At 35.1% G+C, this 24,823-nt stretch overlaps 1 protein-coding gene across 1 annotated transcript in view; it reads right to left on the bottom strand.

Moving 5' to 3' along the window:
• The window catches only part of LOC106466229 (acetolactate synthase-like protein), a gene marked incomplete at its 3' end in the record, with an annotated part of 55,320 nt that overhangs the window by 5,194 nt on the left and 25,303 nt on the right, over positions 1–24,823 (bottom strand). Inside the window, exons 4-6 of the mRNA XM_013926480.2 lie at positions 18,050–18,128; positions 16,191–16,282; positions 6,486–6,624 (exon numbers count right to left, since the gene is read on the bottom strand). Of these exons, the coding sequence (XP_013781934.1) occupies positions 6,486–6,624; positions 16,191–16,282; positions 18,050–18,128 (310 nt within the window). The remainder of the gene's footprint in view (positions 1–6,485; positions 6,625–16,190; positions 16,283–18,049; positions 18,129–24,823) is intronic.

Raw genomic sequence — 24,823 nt, 5'->3', positions numbered from 1 at the left:
ATAGTTGTGCGAATAGTATGACATTATGATTACTTCTTTGGTTTAGTAACATTACTTTTTCATAATTCCTTTCTTTTTCTCATTACCAAGTGTTGTATCTTTCCAGAGTTTTATAATTTTTGTGAAACTTTCTACTTTCTAGATGCTTATCATGTTTCTTTTTGGCTTTTATAGAAGATTTAATGTAATTTATTACTTCCTGTAACCAACTCTATGTGTTTGTTACTAGGGCTGCAACGATATGGTTATCTCATGATTCAATATGGACTGCAGTTCTTTTATCATGACATGATACATATAACTGTTAGTTCGTTAGTGTAGCAAACACAGAATGATCGGTACTGCATTTATGAAGAAATATGAAATGTATTTCTTAAAATACAACAGTTGATAATCTGACACATGAACTTTACAGTAAAATTTTCAAAGGCACTGTTTAATATAATCATTCATATAAATTTCTTTCTCCATAAATGTTGCCAAAATTGCATGCCACTGTTCCAAGTAATGAGACAGCATGTCAGAACTAGAATTTCACTTACTTGGGACATCTCAAATAAACTTGTGCTGAGGAACTTTAAGCATAAGCTGATTTACTTTCAGTTTAACATTTGCTGTTTAACTTCTGTGGAAAATGGGAAATACCCTTTTTAATCACTCTAACAACTTATCCACTTAAAACACCCAAAGGCCTTTCTGAGTAGCCAAGTTAAAAGCATGTGTGAAAACAATTACATATGAGATGAAAATTCTGCCAGTTTCATCACATTACAAAAATTATTTCTGTTATCAGTTGTAACAGCTCGATTGTTATCTTTTTCAAGTCCCAAGAACATACAGCCTCCTTCAATACATCTGCCACGTGCTCAGCTATATGCATCTCATTTAACTGTCTTGCTTATAGAATGGAATTTCTCATTTTCCAATTGTAATTTATAAAATGCCCAATAATAGTAATGTACCTTTCAACAAATCTTGAAGTCCATCCATCACTGGTAATGGCAACAGAAGAAGCACCTTTAATTTCAGTGTCAAACTTGTTCTTTTCCTCTTTGTATAGGTCTGGAATTACTACAGTATGAAAGTGAGTTTTAGAAGAGACTTCATTTCTTAGTTCCAAGACCTTAAGCAGTAACATGAAGCCAGGATTATTCACCATTTAAAGTTATAATTTTCCTATACTGAAAATGTATTTCCAATAGGTAATTCTCTCTTCTCACAAGATTAGCTAATCCCATTCAGTGCTGCCCTTTATATGCAAACTTTTTTTAATGTATGCCACAAGCCTTCTGCTCCCCCTATTGGAATCTAGTTATTCCAACATGTATCTCATGCAAATCATCATGCGTCACTTCTCCACCAATGGAGTGTGACATAGTCATGTGACACGTGACTCCCTCTATACTCTTCCTCCAAACTATTACTTTGAGTTTGGCAGAAGATGGAAGCATCGATTTTCATTGGGGAGGAAGGGTGGGAAGTGTAGGAAAATTATAACTTCCGATACGGTAATTCCCTCCTCTCACACAATTAGCTATAATTCCACACTGAATAGGAGAAGGTAACAGTGTGAGGGAATGACATAAGCACCCTTCGATAGCATCTGATAGAAACCACTGGAAATGAGAGAGTCAGACCCAAAGATCTGATGAGGGAAACTGCACCAATTCTGAAAAACATACGAGATATTAGCGGAACGGTAGAGGAGAACATATAAGTGGGAGAGAACTCTGGCTGGATAGTGTGCTGAACCATATGATATGGAAGTCAATCCTCCCATATAAAATTGGGTAAACAATGAATGTGCCCCTATATTTAGAGTGGCTAGGGCGCAATGGACCATATGGATATGTCAACTAAGTCCAAAACCCTCACCACTGGAACCAACATCCACTCAAAGGTAGGATGAGGAATATATAATCTTCACCTGAAGTTCGTGAGATTGGAGCGATTTGATAACCACTCCGATACCCGAACATGGCACATGTAGTAGCATTTGATAGATCAATCTGTGAACCCAACATCCGGTAATGAAAGGATGTCTATATAAGAAAACTCAACTCCCACAACCGGGAAACTAACCAGAATCATCCCAAAGCCGAAACACCCTCAGAAAAGATATGTATCAAAGGACGGAAAAGGAAGTAACCCAGGACTGTCCACTTTCCTCAGTTGTAACCCACAACACAAAGAGTTTGATTGACGGAGAAATATAAACAACCATAAATATGTGTGAGGACTTATGCTGATTGGTTCACTCTAAATTCAACACCAAGCCACTGGGTACCAACATCCACATGGTAGAAGGATGAGGGCTCCCAATTGAAGGGGTGAGCTGCATTTTCAATGGCTCAACTCCAATGGTTGTGTAAATGGTATCAGGAGGCCATGTCATCTAGCAAGGTGACTGCTCAACTCCTCTGGAGGCCACATCTCATCTACATCAGCATAACACCATTGCCCTACTCAACTAAATGGTTATAGCCATCTTTTTGTGGAACTCATTCAAGAAGGTGCCTCCACAGTCAACCACTCCAGCAGCTGGGAACTGGAAAGTGGTAAGGACTCCCACACTCCACTAGAAGAAAGGAGGGTGAATATGTAGAGAATTGTCCAAAGGAACATCACCACCGCAGACAGTGCAATGGCTGACCACAAAACATTATTTTGAAAAGCAGACCATACCAATTTATTCAATCAAGGTATGGTAGGGATGAGCAACTATCCCATTCTGCTTGGGTGGTATGGTTCAGAATGGGCAAGTTTATGAAGCAAAAACATTGCAAGGTTATTCACCAGTGAGCATTGCAAAGCCATGGAAGAGAGTGCAATTCAACATGGCTGTACAGTGTGGATTTCAAATGAAGGATACCTGGTCAGGCACCACTTGCCAGAAAGTGGGATCTAAATAGTGACTAATGAAGCATGGGCCCCTGAATGGAAAGAAATAATGAATAGAAACTTACCCAGTTAGAGTCACACTGGTGTAGATAAGGGGAAATGAACATAATAAGTGTAGTTCTCATGCCTGAATGTACAAGTTACCTTATTGGCCGATGAAGACGAGATGCCAGGGAAAAGTTAAAGATGTCAACTCTGATGAGAAGACAGCTGGAACAAAGTCCAAGAGGAAGACAACAAAAGAGAGTAAGCCAATGGGATCAAAAGCTGAACACAACCGGTGAGAGTGGAAGGAGAAAGATCTCGATTCGAGGAAAACTGCCTACGAATAAAGAAGCAGGAGCAGGCACCACGGAAAGAAGCCATACAGACAATAGAAAAATGAAGAGAACAGACCATAAATTATGAGTCGATAAAGATGAGAAATGAAAGGAAGGGAATTACATAAAAGGATGAGTCACCTTCCCTAGCTGCCGATGTCTAGGGTAGGAAGGAAAGATCCATATAAATGAGAAAAGAGGGAATGGGAAAAATGTATGAGAAACATCATGGGAAACAAATCCAACCTCTGACATACACAGGCATAGAGGAGATGGAATTATGTTTGATGGAATGGTGAAACATGGAACATGAGGAAAGTGATAGAAACGAAGGTAAAGTGAGGGAATATCACATTAATATGCCAGGTTGGAATGGTAGGCAGTCAGGGAGGATGACTAATCCAGAAGGAACGTATGAACATTGTAACGATAGGTGAAGTAAAAAATCAGCGGTATGGGAAAAAAAATGAAGGTATGAGACAAGGCTGCCTGATAACACAAGATCAAGGGGACTGAAAATCATGATCGAAGAACCAGGGGAGAAACTCTGCCACCCGAGACACAGTGGTTCAATCTGCTGAAATCCCTGACTTGTAAATGAACTGCAGAACACTTTACATTTACAACAATAAACGTCCACCAAAGAAGAGTAAATGAAACAAGCTAAAAGAAAGCTACCTGCAGGTATAAATCCAATCTCCCCGCCACGGACTGACTAAGAGCCAAGCATGAAGACAAATGTTGTGAATGTCCAGATGGAATCTCAGTGAACTAAGTGGATGAAGAAGGTCAGGAGACAAAGGAAAAGGCAATAAAGGTAAAAGTTGGAGCTGGAGAAGTTGCAGAAACCATGGTTGAATTGGTCATTAAGGAGCAATCAGAAGGACCTAACACAGAATGGTAGGGGGTGAGGGAAATCACCCATGGAAGAAAGAGGATGTGGGATGAGCATACAGGAACCTGTGGGACCAATCCCAGCCAAAAGTCTAAACAGCCATAGTTAGAGGAAGAGGAGGAGGTATCAAATACAAAAAGGGGTAATGGGTGGTTAAGAGATGTAGTAAAGGGATCTATGTGGGTAGAATCACAGACACAGCCACCAGAAAACAAGAGAAAAACAAACTGCGATCTGAGTGAGAGCCTCCAGTACGTGACATGCAAGAATATGAATATTGTGAAAGAAGAGGAAGTGTGAACAGGTGCCTCGCATAGGAACAATGCCCCCAATAAAGGGCCAAGAGAAGAAATGGAGCAGACTGTAAAATCTTATTAATAATGAAAAGGAAAACAAACAGCAGTGTCACACCCAATACTAACCCAAAAGCAAAGAAGCCGTTATAAATGTGTGAAAAGAACACAGTATCTCCATACTAGGAACGGAGACTACATAATGAAATGAAGAAGCAAACATTTGAAACCTGGTGGAAAGAGGCTATCAAGATCTTTGTTCACCTGAACATGGTCATTTCTACAGGAGGAATTGTGGACGATAACCGAAGAAAGAGGTCAACCTTTTAAACATTCAATCTCTTGAAGGATAAACACTGATAAAAACCCTTGCCAAGTCACCCACACCTGTTAGATAGAGCTAGTCATAGGTGTGACCCCCAAAGTGGTAACATTAGATATGGAATGCGACTGAAATAAACTGGGATGAATGAAGGCAAATTTCAAACTCCAGAGAATCTGGAAGTTATAAATGAAGACCACTTTGTGAGTATACTAAATACAAACGTGAAACTGTAAAGGATAACAAAGAAATATCTGAGTACAAGTGCTGCCAAACGAGAAGTGATGGTTTGGTGGAAGAATATTGAGGGATTCACATGCGTCATGTGACTATGTCACAGTCCATTGGTGGAGAAGTGACAAATGATGAGTTGCATTAGAGACATGTTGGAATCACTAGATTCCAATAGGGTGAGCAGAAGGCTTGTGGCACACGTGTTCAAGAAAAGTTTGCATATAGATGGCAGCACTGAAAAGAAATAGCTAATCTTGTGAGAAGAGGGAATTACCGTATCAGAAGTGGTCTTGTATCTTTAACAATAGAGATTCCACAGCTCTTATCTCTTTACCCTTTGATTGTTCTTAAGATTTACTTTTGTTTTAAATGCTTCCTGAGAAGAAGTGAGAACCATGTTCTTAACTGTTTACAGAAAGTGAAACTTGTAAGAGTTTACTTTTAATTTCCTTTGTTTCTTGTATTGGAATATCACATTCTCGTGTGTGGGTGGCCATGTTTGATGTTCTTATCGTTTTATAACTGACTTTCACCTCAAACATTTTATATAATGTTTATGAACAATCAGTTTTCTTACTCTGTTTTGATCCAAAACTTCAGCACCAAAATACTTCCAAACACCAGGTTTATAGAACAAAAATGCATCCTTTATTTTACACTTCAATGAGCCTTTGTTGACACAGCACATGGGATTTGATTTACTGTTTATTTAATACTTTGATACAATCTTTTTTTTTCTTTGGTTGAAAAACATGACAGGGAAAAAACAGAGAAACAAGTATGTTATATTAAGTTCATTTTTCAAAATTTTCTTCTACAACAGTAGTTCAAAGAGACAGTTAGTGTTTATGTTTCATATGTAAGTATATCATTTATTTAATGTTACTGTCATTAAAAATATTGGTTATAGTTATACTGTATAGTAAATCAAATATCATTACATTTTATTTTGGTTTATTTTTTATTATTGTTTTGCATTGTTAGCTTAATATATGTATTTAGGACTAACCTAAATCTCCTCAGCTGATCAAATCTCATGGGATATTGGGATTATAGACAAAAATATCATTAACATCTCTGGGTGCCCAAGTGATGAAACAATGCAATACAATCATTACAAGTAGAAATGTAAAGAATGTATATTTACTTAGCTATACTGATTGCAAAGTTGAATTTTGTTTTGCTCAAAGTACATAGCTTTGTCTGATCAGAAGTTGATATTCAAATTCGATGATGAGGAACCCACTTTGAGACTAATAATGGTTGGAGATGGCTTGAATGGGTAATGAAGAAAAACTTTAATATAAGTTTAACATAACAGCAAATGTACAATGTTTCGACAAGGTTTTGTCATCATCAGGTATGTGATGATTACTAAACCTTGTCGAAACATTGTACATTTGCTGTTATGTTAAACTTATATTAAAGTTTTTCTTCATTACCCATTTAAGCCGTCTCCAACCATTAGAAGTTGATATTGTTTACTATACTTAATTCTGAAAAGTAATATATTACCTTACCTGGAGTACCTGATTGTGAAACTTTTATGGCTTTTTTCAGAGTAGATATTATGTCTCTAACTGTTGTTACAGATGCTGTAAATTTACAAAGAGATTTCAAGAGAGACATCTGGTCTATATCTTGCAGAGCACCACGTCCCTAAAAAACAAATTTTAAATAGAACAAAATTATGGAGATTGGAGCAACAAAGCCCATAATTATTATCAGAATGTGTCATGATATAGAAGACTGTTTGGTTTCAATATTAGTGAAGGTTTTGTTAATAATTAATTGGTGTCGAGAATATAGAAAGTGGCCAGACGACTATGAAATAAGATATAAATAGCGTGAGACGAGAGGGAAGCAGACAGACAGACAACAATACACAGATAATAGCAAAAGAGAATATAGCTGTGTGAAGTTATGTACCATAGATGTGATAGGCCTAATGACTGACATAGGCCTAACATTTAATATGTTAGAGTGAAACTAACAGTATAAAAAAATAAGAAGGATAATTCTATTCCATCAAAGCATGGATCTAAAATAATTTAAATAGCCTGGGTACACTTTGACAAAAGGAACAGAGGATATTCAGAAGAAAAAAGACCAAACGAATTACAGTAACTTGCATCACAATTGTAAGTGAATCACACACAGAATACTAGTACAATAGTAATATAGAGAAGATAGTTCGACTTGTCAACTGAAATTCTAAAGTAATTAAATAGGCCGAAGTGGACTTCTGACAAAAAGAGGAGGACTATACATATACTGATATAGCACTTATGATATGCTTATATTTTCTATAGTGTGAAGACTTTGTTGTACATACGTTTAACTTGTTCCGAATATATATATATATATATATATATTATTTGGAAACAAGTAAAGTGTGTGCTGTTTATTCTAACAAATCACAGACACCTACTGTAGAAAAATCCTAAGCCCAACCACAACATAGTATATATTTATACGATTAAGAAATATAAGTAAAAGCCATCTACTTCGACAATTGGCAAAAAGAAAAACTTGTATATAGATATTTTTTTTTTTAAATCTGAAAGAATGCAATAAACATACTGTTTAAATTACTTTACACGAAAACATCCTTTTTGTTTCACATTGATATGACAGAGAAAAGGAATTAATGTATGAAATATAACTCATTTACTAAACTTTTATAATGAATTTATTCAACCAGTCCCAACCACAATCTTTAATATTGACGACACCAACCACTCACTGTAAAATAAATAAGCAAAATGAAAAAAAGAAAGAAAAAAGCATGAATAATTAAGTCATAATATAATCATCACAAAAATTATTATTTTGAATTTAATATGAATTACAATTTACAGATGAGCTTAAGTTTTGTTACTAAAGCCCCTTCCTTTTGATAATCAGTTTAACAATTTTCCATAAGGAAAGAAAATAGCACCAGAATGCAAGGTTCATGATATGTACATAAATGAGATGAGTATGGTAATTTTAATAAACAGTAACCCAGAAGGAAATTTTGCAAAATTGCAGGAATATTCCAAATAAATATTTATAGCTTGAAAACAAAAATTAAAGTAATTTTTTTAAATTTTAACTGACATAAAGGTTTTTAAAAACATTAATGAAGCCAAGAATTTAAAATTAGCTCAAAATCTCAAATTTATGAACATATGTACACATACACATATATCTTTTAGAATAATAATTTATACTGTAACAAATAAAATCATAAATGTTAGGCAAAACTTGTAACTGTCATTTTGCATTTTATGGTTAGCTTTACAGTCAATTTAATCCCTATAGTTTATAATATGGTTTAGCAGTGCTTCAGACATTTTTTTTAACCAGATGTATATATTTTTAGTTGAAGTTTGTAGGTCTAAAAAATAAATTACGTTTTATTTTCCAAAACTTGTTACTTTGGTTTTCAAATTTTTCATAACAAATAAATTTATAAGAACCTATAAAGTTTTTCTACCTGAAATTCTACTGTAAGCTGTAATGTCTCTAAAATTCAATTTTTAACAAACAAAAGTTACCATTTTCCTGCACTGAAAATGTATTTCTGATAGATACTTACCTCTTCTCACTTAATAGATTTTCTTGGCTTGTGTTGCTTTCTATATGAGCAATTTTTGCTTGCCACTAGCCTTGATACTTCTACCTACCTTCACATGTTTATACATGGTATAGCTGCACTGTAGCATGCAATAAGCATGTGACAATCCTACACCAGTAGGAGTGCGACACATCCTCCTAGCGCAGCTGACTCCCTCTATACCATAGAGTACTTTCATCACTTCAAGATTAGGCAAAAGAACAAATCAGGAGTGGGGAGGACAATTTCTATGAGAAATACATTTTTAGTGTAGGAAAATGTTAACTTCCAATACAGCACCTTATACTTCTTCTCACATAATAGCGAGAACCCCACATTTAAATGGTGGAGGGACCAGTGCAAAAGATGACTCTTCAGAAGGTGTCCAAATAGAACCCCAGGGAGTACAATACCTTGGTGAACAGAATCACACCCATAGGAGACCACACCCCATCTGTACCAGGTATACTCTTTGTCCATTGTAAAGATATACATCACTAACTTGGGTGGAAATATGCATGTCCAATCTGTAAATGAATGTGCCAGATGGTAGAGTGGCTAGAGCAAGTCCAGTCCAAACCAAGATGCCATCAGGTATTTTACTTCCAGTCTGCAGTAGGAGGAGGATCCCAAGCCTAAGAATCAGAAGGGAAAATCAACTTCTGTTCTGACAACTGAGGTAAGACACATGCAAACCAGTACACATCCAACACCAGCCTTCCAGGGAACCTGACATCTGGATGATGGTAGGAATGCAAACATGGTGGGTCAACTCCATTTCAAAACCTGGCAATGTTAGGAATTTTTCATCCACTCTATGGTAGGAGGAGGGGTCCCTACCAATCACATGTGTGAGGACTTATGTTGCCTGGTCTTACACCAACATCCTGGCAGTGGTGGGATGGAGGGAAGCCAGCCAGAGAGGTGGATTTGTCCAGTTCAAAGCCAAGTACCATTAAGAATTTTTCATTCTGTACATGATGGGAGGAGAGTGCTCATCCCATCTACACCGACAGAACACCACTGCCATACTCTCAACTGAGCAATATTGGTGGTCAAACTTAGGAGGAAACCTCCATGGTCCACCATCATAGTGGATAGGAACCAGTAAGTGGTAAGGACTCTTGTATACCACTAGGAAAGGGTGGAAAATGTAGTGGGGAGTTCGGAGGAATGCTACACTATAAGTCAGTGCAATGGGTGACCACAAAAAAACCTACTTTGAAAATAGGCCAGTCCTGATTTATTCAATCAGGATTGGAGGGATGAGCAATGATCTCAACACTGCTTTACTCATGGTAGTCCATGAGTTGGTATGGTCTGGTTCTGGCCTTATTTATGAAGCAAGATACTGCAAGGTGGCCTCGAGCAGTTTTGTGGAACACACCATCTCTTCAACGAGCATTGTAGGCCTACACAAATGTATGGTGCAGATTTATGTTGAAATATACCTGGACAGGCAACACTCCCATAGTACAGGATCAAAGCAATGAGAAAGGGGCCACTGTAATGGTAAGAAGTAAGAAGAAACAACTTACCCTCTCACAAATGAAATGAAGTGTGGAAGATAACAATGGGAGACAAATGATAGCCAGATGAGGATACAGCCAAATGATGCAAGTAATGAGTTATAAAAGTATGAGGTGTGGTCCAAATGCCAGCTTGTACAATCTCTTCCAGTGGGTGACAGAAGTGGGCAGCCAGGGAGAGGGTGAGATGATGAATTTCATGAAAGGATACTTGAAAAATTTGTTGGGAATCCTCAGATAACAACTCACAAGCAAGATGAATAAATTGGTGCAGCCAACCAGTAAGGGTGACAGGAGAAAGGTCATGAGTAGAGGAAGTATTCCATGGTAAAAATAGGTGAGAACGGGATCCATGGAAGGAAGCAGTGTGGGCAACATAACAACACAAAGCACATACTGGACAAAGAAGATGATCAGGATTGGCATGGGAATACAAATGAGAGATGGAAGGGAGAGAAATAAGTATGAAGGAGATATCCTTGGGAAAAAACTATGATCCAGATAAAGAAGTCTACAGGTACAATGATAAAGGATATGGGAGATGTCAATCGCAAAGACATCAGACCTAGTGTCCACATGCAAAAAGGAGCAAGAAATATGTCTTTATTGACAGGTGGTACAATGAGCAAGTGGCAAAGATTCAAATGGATGAAAGGGTACGAGCATGAAGGACTACAATGAGATTCCAATCAGGAAGAGGTATAGAATAGGATGGATGAATAAAATGAAAGGAGTGAAACAGCAGAGAAAGAATAGGAGAGGAAAAAATGCAATGGGAGCAGGAGAAATGAAAGGCTGCACTATAGTCAGGAATGGTGGATACTGATAGACTACTGTTGATTAGCCAAGTAAAAAATCTGAAAGGTTGGAGATTATTGGGGTAAGATGGTGAGAAACCATATCACAAAGTTCAATGCTGGAAAATGTTCCATTTTCTCTAGTAAACATTCAAGGAAGAAGGGTGGACTGAACAAGACAGAAGGGAAGCTATCCATGTAGAGAGTCTGGACTGTCTCCCAAGGGACTGGACAAAAATCCACATGTGAAGCCAGAGTGTGGTGATAGCAGGATGAAATATGGCAGACAGAGTTTCTCTGAGAAGGGATTAACAAAGTGGAAGAGGTAGGGAAGGAAACGAGTGAAGAAGAGTCAGTATCGAAAGCTACAGTTTAGCAGGTCAGAATGGGGCAATGAGATGGACACAGCAAAGAATGGCTTGGCTCAAGGATAGAACAAGTGGGAGAAGACAGATAGGAGGATAGGCATAATAGTAAAGTAACATCTGGAGGCTAGAGAGATAGAAATATGAAGGTATACATCTGAGATGTTGATTTTCATCATCCAGAGACCCAGAGTAAATGCACACCAAAGTGTGAGGAAGGACTCCATGGTAAATCAGGGATGATCGATAAAACAGTTGAGTTGAAGAAGTTGATGATACGACACCCATCCCAAATTTTTGTGGGAATCACAAAAAGCTGGGAATAGAAAACTGAAGAAGGGTGATGTATTTGTTTGATAGTATTCTTGCATAAAAAAATCTTGAACCTCTTCTGAGAGATACAAGAATGAAATGGGATCCCACAGAGGTGGGAAGGAGATGGGACGAATGGATAATGGTGGGGGAATGAACGGAAATGCCTTCTGCTAGAATTTGAAGAACCCAGGGATCTGTGGCAAATGGATGCCACAGATGAACAAACTTGGCCAACCATGCCCTGGCCACACCAGAACCTATGGGATAGTCACCAATGCAAATGGCATTGGAAAACACAACAATGAGCACACTGGTGGCTTGCCACTGAAACCTGGGAAGAAGGCACTGGTAGAGGGGAGGAAGAAGGGGGGCAAGATGCATGAATTGAAGGAGAGAGTTGGAAAAGATGGAAAAATAATGAGGTAAGGGATGAATGTTGATGTGCAGCTTCCACCCTAGATTCTAATGTATCAGAAAGATTTCCAAATACAGATTGCTGCCAAAAAGGGAGCCAAATAGAGGTCTTTTAAATAGGAAGCAGAGAAACACACATGTGACAAAAGGGTGTCCCTGCCAAGAAGATCCCAACAACAAAGGAGCCATGTATGCAAAGATAAAGCTAAGGAAGATAAGTGTACCAATATGGAAACGATAAGGGTTCGAGTATATGCCGAAAACCTCTTGGGGGTAATGTTGGAGAGCTTCAGATAGGAGGTGAATGGAAGAAAGATAGTGAAGGAAAGTGGTGAGTGTAAGCCAAAGATGTGAAAACTGGACTGGGGAAAATCCTGAAGTAGTCTCCAGAACAGATCCCCACACATGAATCAAAGACTCCCAGGTCTGTAAATCCAAATACAAAAATCCAACCTTTGATAAGTTAAAGCATAGGGGTCAGATAAACATAGAGGACAAGGCATACTGGCACCCAACCATAATGGCCATAAAAATTGATCAGCATGGATTTCAATATCAGGAGAGAGGGGTAGGGACCACTAAGTAATCTGACAAAAGTGCAGAATAAAGGAGAGAGGGAGAAGAATCAAACAACACAGAGATGGGATTGCACTGCAAAGGAGGAAGATGGGAATAGGTCGTCCGAATCCTCGTCATTCTGACTTGATTGACCTAGGAACAGGATAGCCAACTATGTTTTTGGAGATATAGCAAACCGCATGAGAGTTTCCAATTCAAGATACACCATGGCCAAGACTGCCTCAGCAGAAAGTGTGGATCCTGAAACCACAGAAGCAGTAGGTGGATAAGCAGTGGCCTGATTTATGACTGAAGTCATTGTAGTGATGTTAAAGTGAATGTTCAAAATTTGGAAATTAAAAAGAAAGTATTCCACAAAAACTAAATAAAAATGAAATGACAACAAACTATGTTGTCAAAACACAATAAAGTTAACTGAAAATTACACATAAAAATGAAAAATGATGAACAAAATTGCACACTAAAATGCCAAATAGAGAAGTGATAAAAGTACTCTACAGTATAAAGAGAGCTAGCTGCACAAGGAGGGAGTGTTTCATTCCTATTGGTGGATGGTTGTCACAGGATTATTTGCATGCTACAGTGGTATAGCTGATGCATATACCATATATAAACATGTGAGTGTACGTGGGAGTATCAAGGCTAGTGGTGAGCAAAAACTGCACATACAAATGGCATTACAAGTTGAGAAAAGGTATAATGTGAGAAGAGGTATTGTAACTGATACAAATGGAGTGATTTAACACTGCTATAAAAGCACAGCTTGTTGACAAGGCAACTTGTGTAATTTACATGAAATTACTTTTAAACTGTATCAAATCCTTCTGGAGCTAGATTCCAATCCTAAACAGATAAGTCACTTATAGAGATATAACAACAAACTAACCACATGACTCAATCTCAGTGATGGTTAATTTGCTTTAAGCTTAATTACAGTATATGTAGATACAAAAATCTTATGTGAGCAACTTTACCTTTTATCTAACAGAAATGTAAAGAGTATACAATATTTGTGTCAGTGCCAGATGTCGTATTTTTATTGTAGAATAAATATACTTTTCTCAGTCCACAAAAATATTCAGTCTTACTTTAACATAATATAAAAATAATTAAGTAAAAAAAGGAAAGTAGAAAAGATCTCTCAATGTAATCATCAGTCCACACTCCTTTTCACAAATGTTTGTGCTGTGTTTGCAGATACAGATAATCAGCTGACTTCATTAAATTAAGATTTTTTTCCAAGTGTTCTCCTTTTAAGAAGCTCAGTGAAATACTTTAAATCCAAGACTGAATAATGACACAATAAAGACTTCACCACAACTGTATCTCACAACTGTCATAACTTGAAGAAGAGTAAATTTTAGAAATGTGATTAGCTCAAACAAAATTTGATATATAACTGAAATGTGCATAATTTATGGTGATTAGTTTAGCTCTCTGTTGTGGAAGAATGGGAATCAGAAGATCCTTGATGGGGTTTAAAGGCCTCTTGATGTCCCATAATATATAAATTTATAATTAAATACAGACACCTTACCAAATATGTATATTGTTGAAGATTACATGGATCTGGATTAGTTTATGTACACTACCAAGTGTGTACGACATAAAATACTGCTCCTATCTACACATTTTTCTGGTAGATAAGTAACATATGAGATCCATATTCAATATGTCTAATAATAAGAGTGCTGTCATTTTTTAAGCTCCAGAGTTAAAATAAAAAACAGTTATTTCATAAGTTCCTAACATAAAAAAATTCTGGAATTCTAAAAAGTATTGCTTTCATATTCTAAAAATTAATAAATAATAATAAAAAAACAGAATTGGAGTTAAATGATAATGAATTGTTGGGTGCTTTTATTACTTATTACTACCTTATTATTTTATTATTGGTATATTAACCTGTTATTAGAACATGCATATCTACCTAATTCAAACAATTTTCAAATTTCTGATTTGGAACATATTAAATTCAGTTAAGGCCAGGTGCAAAAGTTAGCCTGAAGTGTTACTTTTTGTAGTTGGTTTGGTTAAGGAAATTATCTACCATCTCCTGGGATAGTTCTATTAGATCCCACTTTACCTCATGTAAAAAGCTGTCACATGGAGCAGATATATATTCATATTCTTGTGATTCAGTTTTCTGATTGGTTAACTATAGATTGAATCTAAACCATGAATGCCTTTCTTGGGAAGATGCTTTTTTGCCTTAAGAAAGAACGAATAAATTTCTGTCTTGAAGGAGTCAAGACTTTCTATTGAAGTTTCATTTGTGTTTTAACTTTTGATCCACAACTTTTGCTGATCATGTGGACTGTTTACTTAAAATAAACTGTATTTAAAAGTTACTTTTCAACTAAATTTGTTACAATGCAATAGTTCTTTCCACCTAATTGTAATTAGTTCTTCTTCTGTTTTCTTCAACAAATAATGTTAATTTTTGCTTCAGCTTCACACCAAGTTTTGTTTCTTTTTTTTCCAGCAACTACAAATGATCACACTTGTCTTTCAAAATACTAGATCCAATCCTCGAATGTTTAGATGTTGCATATATCAGAAAAATGTGTGCTTGGTCTAACTTGTATTAACACAGTACTTAAAAAACAGTTTTTTGTTTTATGACTTACAAAGGATATTTTAATGCTTACATTTTAAAAATGATAAAGAAGTATGCATAATGAATTGTTTTTTAACCGCACAATTATACACTTATTCATCAGAGTACGTTTTTACTTAAATACAACTTTTATCACATAGTGACAAAGAAAGGCTGGATATACATTCAGTAAAAAAAAATCTTTTGGATGTAGCATTAAGACATAAAAACAGAAACAATCAGATACTTTCCAGAATGTATTGTAGTGCTGTATGTAATACCCATACAAGTTGTAATCTGCTTCTGATCCTAAGATACAATTGTTTGTTAACCATTAAATTTATAAAACATATTGCTTAAAATATTTCATTAAATTCATCCTTTTATTGTAAAAATACTTGTGGTAATGGTGTTAATACCACGAAACATGATAAAAAATTCTCTCTAACTTGATGCATTTTTTTAGATTAATACAACAGCAAAATACTGCATAGTAATACATTTGCAAGACAGGTAAAATTAATAATATTTTTTTAACATTAAAATAATATAAAAATATACATGTAAAACTGTAAATACAGAATGTCATACTGATTTATAAATTAAAAGTGTTAAGTATATCCAAACTCCTATTGCAAAAATACTGAGTTGATAATGGATGCAGTGAATTTTTCAATTAATTTTGGGTCAGTACGCAAACTGTGTTTAATTTTTGAGTTTTTCCATGGAATCCAAAACACAAAGTAATGTTTACAAAATGTCTATATGGCTAAAAATAAATTATTAAAATATTTTTAATACTCCAAACTTTGGGCTAACAGTACATATATTAATAGACTATCATTATAAAAACAATGTCTGACATTAACTAATATGTTATGAAGACAATATTTCTAAGCTTATCAACAAACCAGATAAAGTCTCAACTTTATGCAAATATTATTACAATAATTCAGTAGAACTATCTGTTATTTCAAAACACACATATTAAAGGTCAATAAAAAAGAAAATATTAATACTATTTACCTTCAAAATAGATGCTGATGCTCCACTTATTAGTAAAACAGGTGATTCAGCCATCTGAGCATTTTTAACAGCTGTCACAGAATTCGTCAAACCTTAAGTGTTGAAATAAATAATACATCATGGATACATCAAAAACTCTGAGATGTAATATGGCTGTCATCTTCACATATGATGGATGAACATATATGAAATCTTTAAGTCTTAGCAATACTGTAACTTTGTATTAACATACTAACCATAATATTGTTTCTCATCTGAAGATGGACTAAGCTCAGTCTAAAAACTTATGGTTATGTTTCAGTTGCAGGCCTGAAACTTTGGAGGTTGGAGGTTTTAGTTATTTAAATTAACTAGGTTAATATTTATGATGTGTTAGATGAGGTAATGTATTTTTATCAGAAACTGGGTGACTACAGGTCAGCTTAGAAAATGTAGGTTAGTCTTCAATCCATAGACTAATCGAATGATACAATCTAATCTTTACAATAAAGAATAATAATAAAAATAGATACATTATGTACGCTAAACAATAGTGTTAGCAAAAGAAATGTGTAAAGAAAGAAATATAAAGTATAACTAAACAACACAAACAACAGTGGTTTGCTTCATACACTATTATAGTGTGCTTAATTTTCTATGAATGAAAAAATGAAAATGTGACAAAAAAGAGGGTGAGACAAAAATATTTAGTGAGGATAGAGGAAACTAAGAACACGATTTAAAAAGGAAAAATTGAAAAGTAATTTGAAAACTAAAGTAGGATACAAATAGCATGAAAATGTGAATAAATATTAGAAACCCTTTTCTTAGCTTGAATGAGAAAAAAGGAAAAAAATAATATTTACAAAAATAACTGAAAAGATAATGAAGCAAGATATTTTTAATAAATTTAACATATTTATTATTATTATCCTTATTTCATTATAATTTTGATGTAATTTTAATCTTTAATTATTTCTACTGTTTCACCTTACATTATATGTGGCCCAATTTGGTTTTCATATTACTTTTGCCCCACCTAGTGGCACAGAGGTATGTCTGCAGATTTACAATGCTAGAAACTGGGTTTCAATACCCATGGTGGGCAGAGCACAGATAACCCATTGTGTAGTTTTGTGCTTAACTTGAAACAAACCAAACCAATCATATTACTTTTAAAAATTCGTTTTTAAATCATTTCTCTAGCTATCACTCTCCCCCACACTGTTATTATGTTTTTCACTCTTCCCTTTACTGCTAAAGTCTTATCTTTTGGTACAGCTGAAATCAGTCACATCTGCAACATTCCCACTGAAAAACCAACCTAAGTACTTCTTTGTCATGGTGAGTTGCAATACACTCACTACCCATTCCCAATTCATTCCTGAAGAAAAAGCCTACTTTCCAAAAGCACTGAGGTTACTAGGTTTCATGTTTTGTGAATTATAAATCACAGTAGTATAATCAGTCTGAATTTCTATGTCTTTCCAGACCAGCCATTTCTATTTGAAGAAAAAGTGTGTAAGCTAATAGCCTAAAACTTATTGGAAAAGTATTCCTTAAAATTTTGTTTATTACAGCCTAGCATACTGATATACCTTGAAGGTTATCTACTTAAATATTTCTGACAAACTGTTAGTCTGTTCATAATTAAAGGAAGTTTAAATTAAATATCTATTTGACAAAGCAACTAATTCATCAATTATATTTCATAAAGTTTAAGGAACAAGAAGATATTGTTTAGCACCATATCTTGTGTATTTCAGGGTTTACCAATTAATGGTGATGTAACTTTGTTCTCCTGAAGAAGAACAGTCAACTATTCGAAAGTACTCGAGTTTTGGGTCTTATTATAAGTCTATAAATACAAACTGTTATACCTGGTCCAGCAGTGACAGCTGCTACACCTACTGATCCAGATAGACGAGCTACAGCATCAGCTGCAAATACTGCAGTTGCCTATAAATATATAAACATCAGTATCAAAGTGATTAATTATTGATCTTCACAAACTTAAAATTCATATATCAATTACTAAATGATTGTTTATGGCAGTTCATCAGACACAGTCCGAATGTTTGATATCTAAAATATCATTTAGTTGTTTTAAAAATGGCCAGTTCCAGGATAGCCTAAAAAAGTGGCACATACATCATTACACTACTCTTAAAACTTTCAAAAAATTAAATAAGCTTCAATACCAAAAATTTGAAGATAAATGTGTCAAATTAAAAGATAGAGCACTTTAATTATAACAAAAAGATCAGTTATCAGCTTCTGAAGGTTAAAATTGCCCGTTTGCTTTTAACCCGAGACAATTAAAATAACTTCTATAAATAATTGTTTTTGAAAAAAAATCCTTTTTACATTATTATGTTTAATATATGGTTATAGTTACATAATGTATTTACAATTTTTGTCCTATACTTTTTAGATTTTTAAATATCCTTTCATTTGTTATGAAATAGCTTAATATTTTATAGTAAATAAAGATTTCAACAAATGTCTTCTGATAAACATTTTTATTCATATAGTTTTCCAAACTACTGACAAAAGTTACTACTACTTGCATTAAAAATCCAAAATGGTAACTCAATAAATTGTCATAACCCATTTTGTGCAGTAAAGGCTATCTTTTCTTAACATGCTTCATTGCCTTATATTTGCTATTTTCCAATCTTAAGATCCAATGTTAGAAACTAGTTTGACCAGATAAAGCATCCCAAGTAAAGTCAATCCTTTGTACTGAGTAGGCATCCTTTTTTATGACTTCATTCTCCTTCCAGTAATTCAAACACAACCTCATGGAAACATCATCCTTCTTCACAAGTACAGCAGGTGAAGTCCAGGAACTAGTGGTTATTTCTATTATTATGTGTTCTCTCATGGCTTCTACGACTCTGAGACCATCAGCCTGTTTTGCAACTGGAATTCATCTATCCACTTGAAGTATTAGGGCTGAACCTCCAGTATCAATCTTATGAGAGATTTATGCACACTAAGCTATAAGGTCCACTGAAGAAGGTATCTTAGTATTTTGTGAGGCAGTCATGTAATCTGTGGTGTTGATCAGTTGCAAGTCTTTCAAAGCTCCAATCATACAGCTCCTGTAAATATGGTGGTAAGCTTCCCTTATGTTAAGATTTGACATCAGACTTTCAACATTTTATTTTTAAGGTGACTACTTCTAGTTTTCTCTAATGTGGAAGTACTACTAGTACAGCTTCAGATCTTTTAATGTTCTGCCCAAAAATGAGTCACAATTGTTTTTCTGTGCTTATAGCCCTAATTATGACATCCTTATACTTCAAATCCATAACAGTTCTTCCACAGTAACCCCTCAAGACAAGCTGAAGCATTTGGTTGTACCATGTCATAGTCACAAGATCTAAAGATGTTTCTAATAAGTCCTGGTATGATTAATTCACATCTTGGTGGTAAAATAAGTACCTATCTTGTTGTTGCTGGAAGTTCAATCCCTAGTATAGTAACTGTCATGTTGTGCACAGAGATTTTTCAGTCAGATTGTGAAACTGTTGAAGCAAGCCTAACCTCACATCCTCGTTTCTGCATGAAGTCTATTATGCACTCTTCCTTGATGTCAATTACCCACATATCATGTTATGTACAGAAGCTTCTCACCATGAGGGTAACTTCAAAATTTCATCTTGCTGGATTTTATAATCACATGCTGTTTGCATCAATCTATTCTCTTGCTCCCATTTCTGGAGGCAATTTACACCTTTCATTATCAGATCAGGTCAAATAAGAGTAGCTGTAAAACCATTACTGATCAATGTGTTGTAAGGCTTCCCATCAATGAATCCACTAATTTATATACTGATTTATTTCAATAATAAACTCTTTTACAAAGAGGCAGAGGGAGTATTCTTAGCTGAACTTAACCCTTACCTCTAGCAAATTATCAGCTTCCAATGTAAGGTTAGCTCCTTGTTGTTCCTTAGGTCCATTTGGGCTTTAGAACTCATCTTCAGGATTATCATATTCTTTGTTTAAAATAATTTGTTGATTCATCACAGTCTGAACTGTAATGTTCACATTTTATAGCAATTATCTTTTTCTATTATTCTTTGAGAGCAGTTTAAATTTCATAAAGGCTTTCAATTGTAGTTCCTAGCAACATGACCAAACATGCAATTGAAACACCTACTGTCCTGTAGGTTACTTCTTCCATTATGAGTAACCAGTAGACTAATTAATCCTTTGAGTTGTTCTATACTTTCATCAGAAGTAACTGATGTTTTCACATTATTATTTGTGGATAGTTCTTTTAGTTGTGTATATGCAACTTTAGAAACTTACTTCTGATGTGACACTCCATATCTGATAATGTGGCCACTAGTGCTTTATAGTTGTTACACCTCTCTGTAGGAAAATTGTTTAATGTTGATACACCTAACCTTATACAGTATAAATCAAGTTTGAAAATGCTTAGTCTATTCAGCCTCTGAAAGCTTAGAAATTTAGCTAACAACATAGTTTAGTGTTGTTATCAACTAATCTCTCAATGAATGTAGTTAACATTCAAAGTCTTGCTTGCCTCTGTCACAAGTTTAACATTCCCATTGTTATCTGTAATAATCTACATATTTCCGTGAATGGTCCCAGTCACTGTTTTACCCACACTAAAGTACTGTATATGCCACACCATACATCAAGAGAAATGTGAACTTATAATGGGTGTTTTGGAAAATACATTAGTCAGCCTCCATTTTATTTCATTCATCATGGTAGTTTAGTACTTTGTGTGGACATTACGGAACCAAAAATATGACTTCAATTTCTTGTGACTTCCAAGATGGTGGCACTAATGAAATGATCTTTGCATTGTTCTCCTAAAAATATTTTGCAGGAAATATTCACTGATGAGGACTCTGAATTCAATTGTGAATTTTGTGATAATTCAGATCCAGATGTAGAGAATTCTGAGGAATATAGTACAGATGATGAAGATGAAAGTGACTCAAATAACAGTGATCAATCAAGTGATGTAGACACAAATGGCATAAATGCACATGCCAGTCCACATAGGCCTAATACTGGTGGTAATAATGGTGCTACAGCTGGTCCTGCACAAGCATCTGACTGTGGGCAAGGTCATCCTCCTGGTAATCAGTGCAGGAGAAATGAAAATCAGGTGGGGGACTGGACTAATGTAGACAGACCTTCATGTGCACATCAGTTCTCTGTTAATCCAGGTATAAACATACAGCCAGATAATACAGAGAGCTGCCTTCAATAGTTCAAACTGTTTATGATTGATGAACTAATAGACAATGTTGTCACACACAAATTGCTATAATGCAACATGTTTTCCAGGAACACCAAGATTTGAAAAGATATTTCCATGCTAGACAACGGAAGGATTTGACTTCTGACAAACTTTGGCTGTTTTTGACCCTTCTCTTCAACTGGGATTGTAAAAAAAGACTGAGATTCAGATGTACTTGAGTAGATATAAAAAGTAGCTATCTTTTTTTAGCCTCAGACTACAGCAAGGGATAAATTTCTACTGATATTGAAATTTCTCCAATTCAATGACAACAATACACATCCCAGAAATTGTCAAGATTTACTCTATAAAATTTGGCCAATTTATGATTACATTGTAAAAAAAAGTTCAAAACTGTATATATCCCACAGAAAAACTGTCTCCAGATGAAGAAATACTCAAGTGACAAGGTTGTGTAATATTTTGTGTTTACAGTCCATCCGCAAATTCCTATCAAATATTGGATGAAAAGGTATGTTCTTTCAGAGTCTGCTAGTGGATATGTTTGCAACTATGACCTCTACTGTGATATTGATAAAACGCTGCAACAAATCTGTCTACAAGGTATACATAAACAATTATTACAACAGTGTGATCCTATCCAAATTTTTGCTGGCAGATGAATGAAATATCCATGTGAGTGAAACTTTTAGACTGAACTGGTCTGTGGCATTATGCCAACAGAATGCAGAAAAAGTCAGGTGTTTTTTCGTTGAGATGGAGATGTATTAGTGTGGAAAGGCAAATGGCTAGTAAAAATGATCTCCACACTTCATGATCCCAGGATGGAGAACTCTGGCAAGAATGACAAAGACAACCAGCCCATTCAAAAACCAGCTTGTATGTGCTTGATTACAATAGATACATGTCCGACATTGACAAACTAGATCAAATGGCAAAATACTATCGTTGTACACAATGTGTAAAGAATAGCAACAAAGGGTAGTCCAGAAATGGCCAGATGATGCAAAAAGTGTGGAACAAAGATGTGAAGGGTCATCTACATGCCAACCCAATGAGTGAATAAGGTGAAAAATGTGATAGGAGAACAACTTGAAATGCCAACATGCATCTCCATCCAATGAAGAATATGTTAAACAGATAAGCTGTCTGACTCATCTAGTGAGAGTAATGGGAGAAAGATTGTGAGTAGATTCCACAAAAGGAAGAAGCACAGGCAAAATAACAATGATTGTATAAACAATATAGAGGAGGCAATTGCAATCCAAATGGGAATAAAAATGAGAAACAGAAGAATGCCCTATCACCATCATGCACCACAGTCTTTTTATTTAGAAAAGCATAATCCAGATAGAAAAGGATATAGGGGAAATGGAATAGAATTTGATAAGAATTGATGGTGTACACATCAGAATGCCACTTATCACATGCAAGGAGGAGGAAAAAATTAATTTTAAAGAACAGATGGTATAAGGAATAGAAAGTCAAAGGTTCAAATGTAGGTAAGGCAAGAGCATGGATAACAATATTGAGGTTCCAGTCAGACAGATTAGAAGGATGGGGAGAGCAATGGAGGTGAAAGGAATGAAAGAGCATAGTAAGGGCTGTGAATAAAAAACCTTATGGAAACAGGAATCTGGAAAGTAGCCAAAAGAAATGCCTGGTAACCAGCAATGGTTGAGATAGATAAGCTCTGGTTGAAATGCCATGTAAGAACACAAATAGATGGCGAACAGAATGACAAGAATATGGGAAGAATTGAAGCACAGACCAGTAATGATAAATATTCCACCACTCCTGTTGATAAACTTCCAAGAAGAACAAGAAAACAGAATGGGACAGGAAAAAGGTTACACGTGAAGAGAGTTCCAATTATCCTGCAAGGGACCAACAAATCCCATGCATGAAACTCAGTGATGACATAATTGGATGAAAAAGAATAGAGTGAAAGAGGAAGAAGAGAGGAGGAAATCAGAATGCTCAGCAAAAAAAAACACAATTGAGCTGGCCAATAGGCACAACCAGAAAGGCCAAAGAAGGAGAGAACAATGGACAAAACGATTAAGGGATAAGCACAAAGGAAGAGATTGGATCATTCCTGACTGAACACATCCACTACCAGTGCTGACAGATGCGGAACAGGAGACCTTAATGACGAAGCTTGGCATCCTCATAAATGGCAAAGGAATTGATACAAGGAGAGCCTAGACAAGAGCAAAGCCATTGAAAAACATGAGGATTAACCTTTCCAGACAGATCACGGGTCAAAGGCCATGTCATTACATTTTTTGCCTCACATTCAAAATTTTATTGAACTGCTATTTTATGAATTTATGTCATTAAGTTTGGTATCAAACTGTAGATTACAATTCAAGTTTTCATATTATACATAATTTAATTTCTTAATTTAAAAGTAAAAGAAAACACAGTTAAACATCGATTTTTGTGTGTCAAGTGGTATATTGAATACAGTAAATTAGATGTTTGTGATGCCAAAAATACAACGGTATAGTTTTGTACGAATTAGGAACTCAAATTACCGATATTTACAAGCTAAAATATAAAATATGAACCCAATATCTTTTCCATTTGCTGAGATATCGCTCATGCACCGAATCGAACCCATTGGCCCCACTCACTCTTTCCATTTTTGTAAACAGACCCTTATATACACTTACTACAATATATGACATGTGAATAACCAATTAAAAGCTCAGAATGTCCCCCTAGTGGCTTTCTCAGCCATTTTCATGTGTTAGGACGCCACCTTATTCCTTCAAACCAAGATTTCAGGAAGGTAGGTAGTCTATTCAAAATTTCATATTTTTTTAGACCCAAATACAGCATTGTTACTAAACTTGGTAAATTATAATGGAATTATTTGGTATCAATACAGTAATTTATGATTTTTTGGTTATTCAACTGTATATATAAAACTTAAAAAAAACTATTTCATTTCATATCCTCCACGTGCAAAATTTTAAAAGACTTAGCAACTTACATCAAGCAGCAACCGAGTACAAAGGTCGTAACTAGAAGAGATAATTGTTTGCTTTACTTCTTTATTTACTGTTCTATGTTTTAGGAAAAATAACCGAAATTTAAGAACTTGTTTCTAAATAGCAATAATGTATATAAATATATAATGTATAATAATGGAAATGTGACTGTATTTTACAAAATACTAGTCTAGTAAAACACAACCAACACATGTCACTTTGTAAAGACTAAAGGTCAGTTTTATATTATTGGATATGGTAACATGAGAGCACATGCACCACATCATTGTAACTTCTGTATTGTTAGCCAGACATGGCTGAAAGGTCAATATAATAAAATAATAAATATATATATATATATATATATATATATATTGTTATGAAATTTAAGCTATTTAGTC

The sequence above is a fragment of the Limulus polyphemus genome, unplaced genomic scaffold (genome assembly GCF_000517525.1).
Source record: "Limulus polyphemus unplaced genomic scaffold, Limulus_polyphemus-2.1.2 Scaffold2195, whole genome shotgun sequence".
NCBI lineage: Eukaryota > Metazoa > Arthropoda > Merostomata > Xiphosura > Limulidae > Limulus > Limulus polyphemus.
This window is presented reverse-complemented; position numbering and strand designations above follow the sequence as displayed.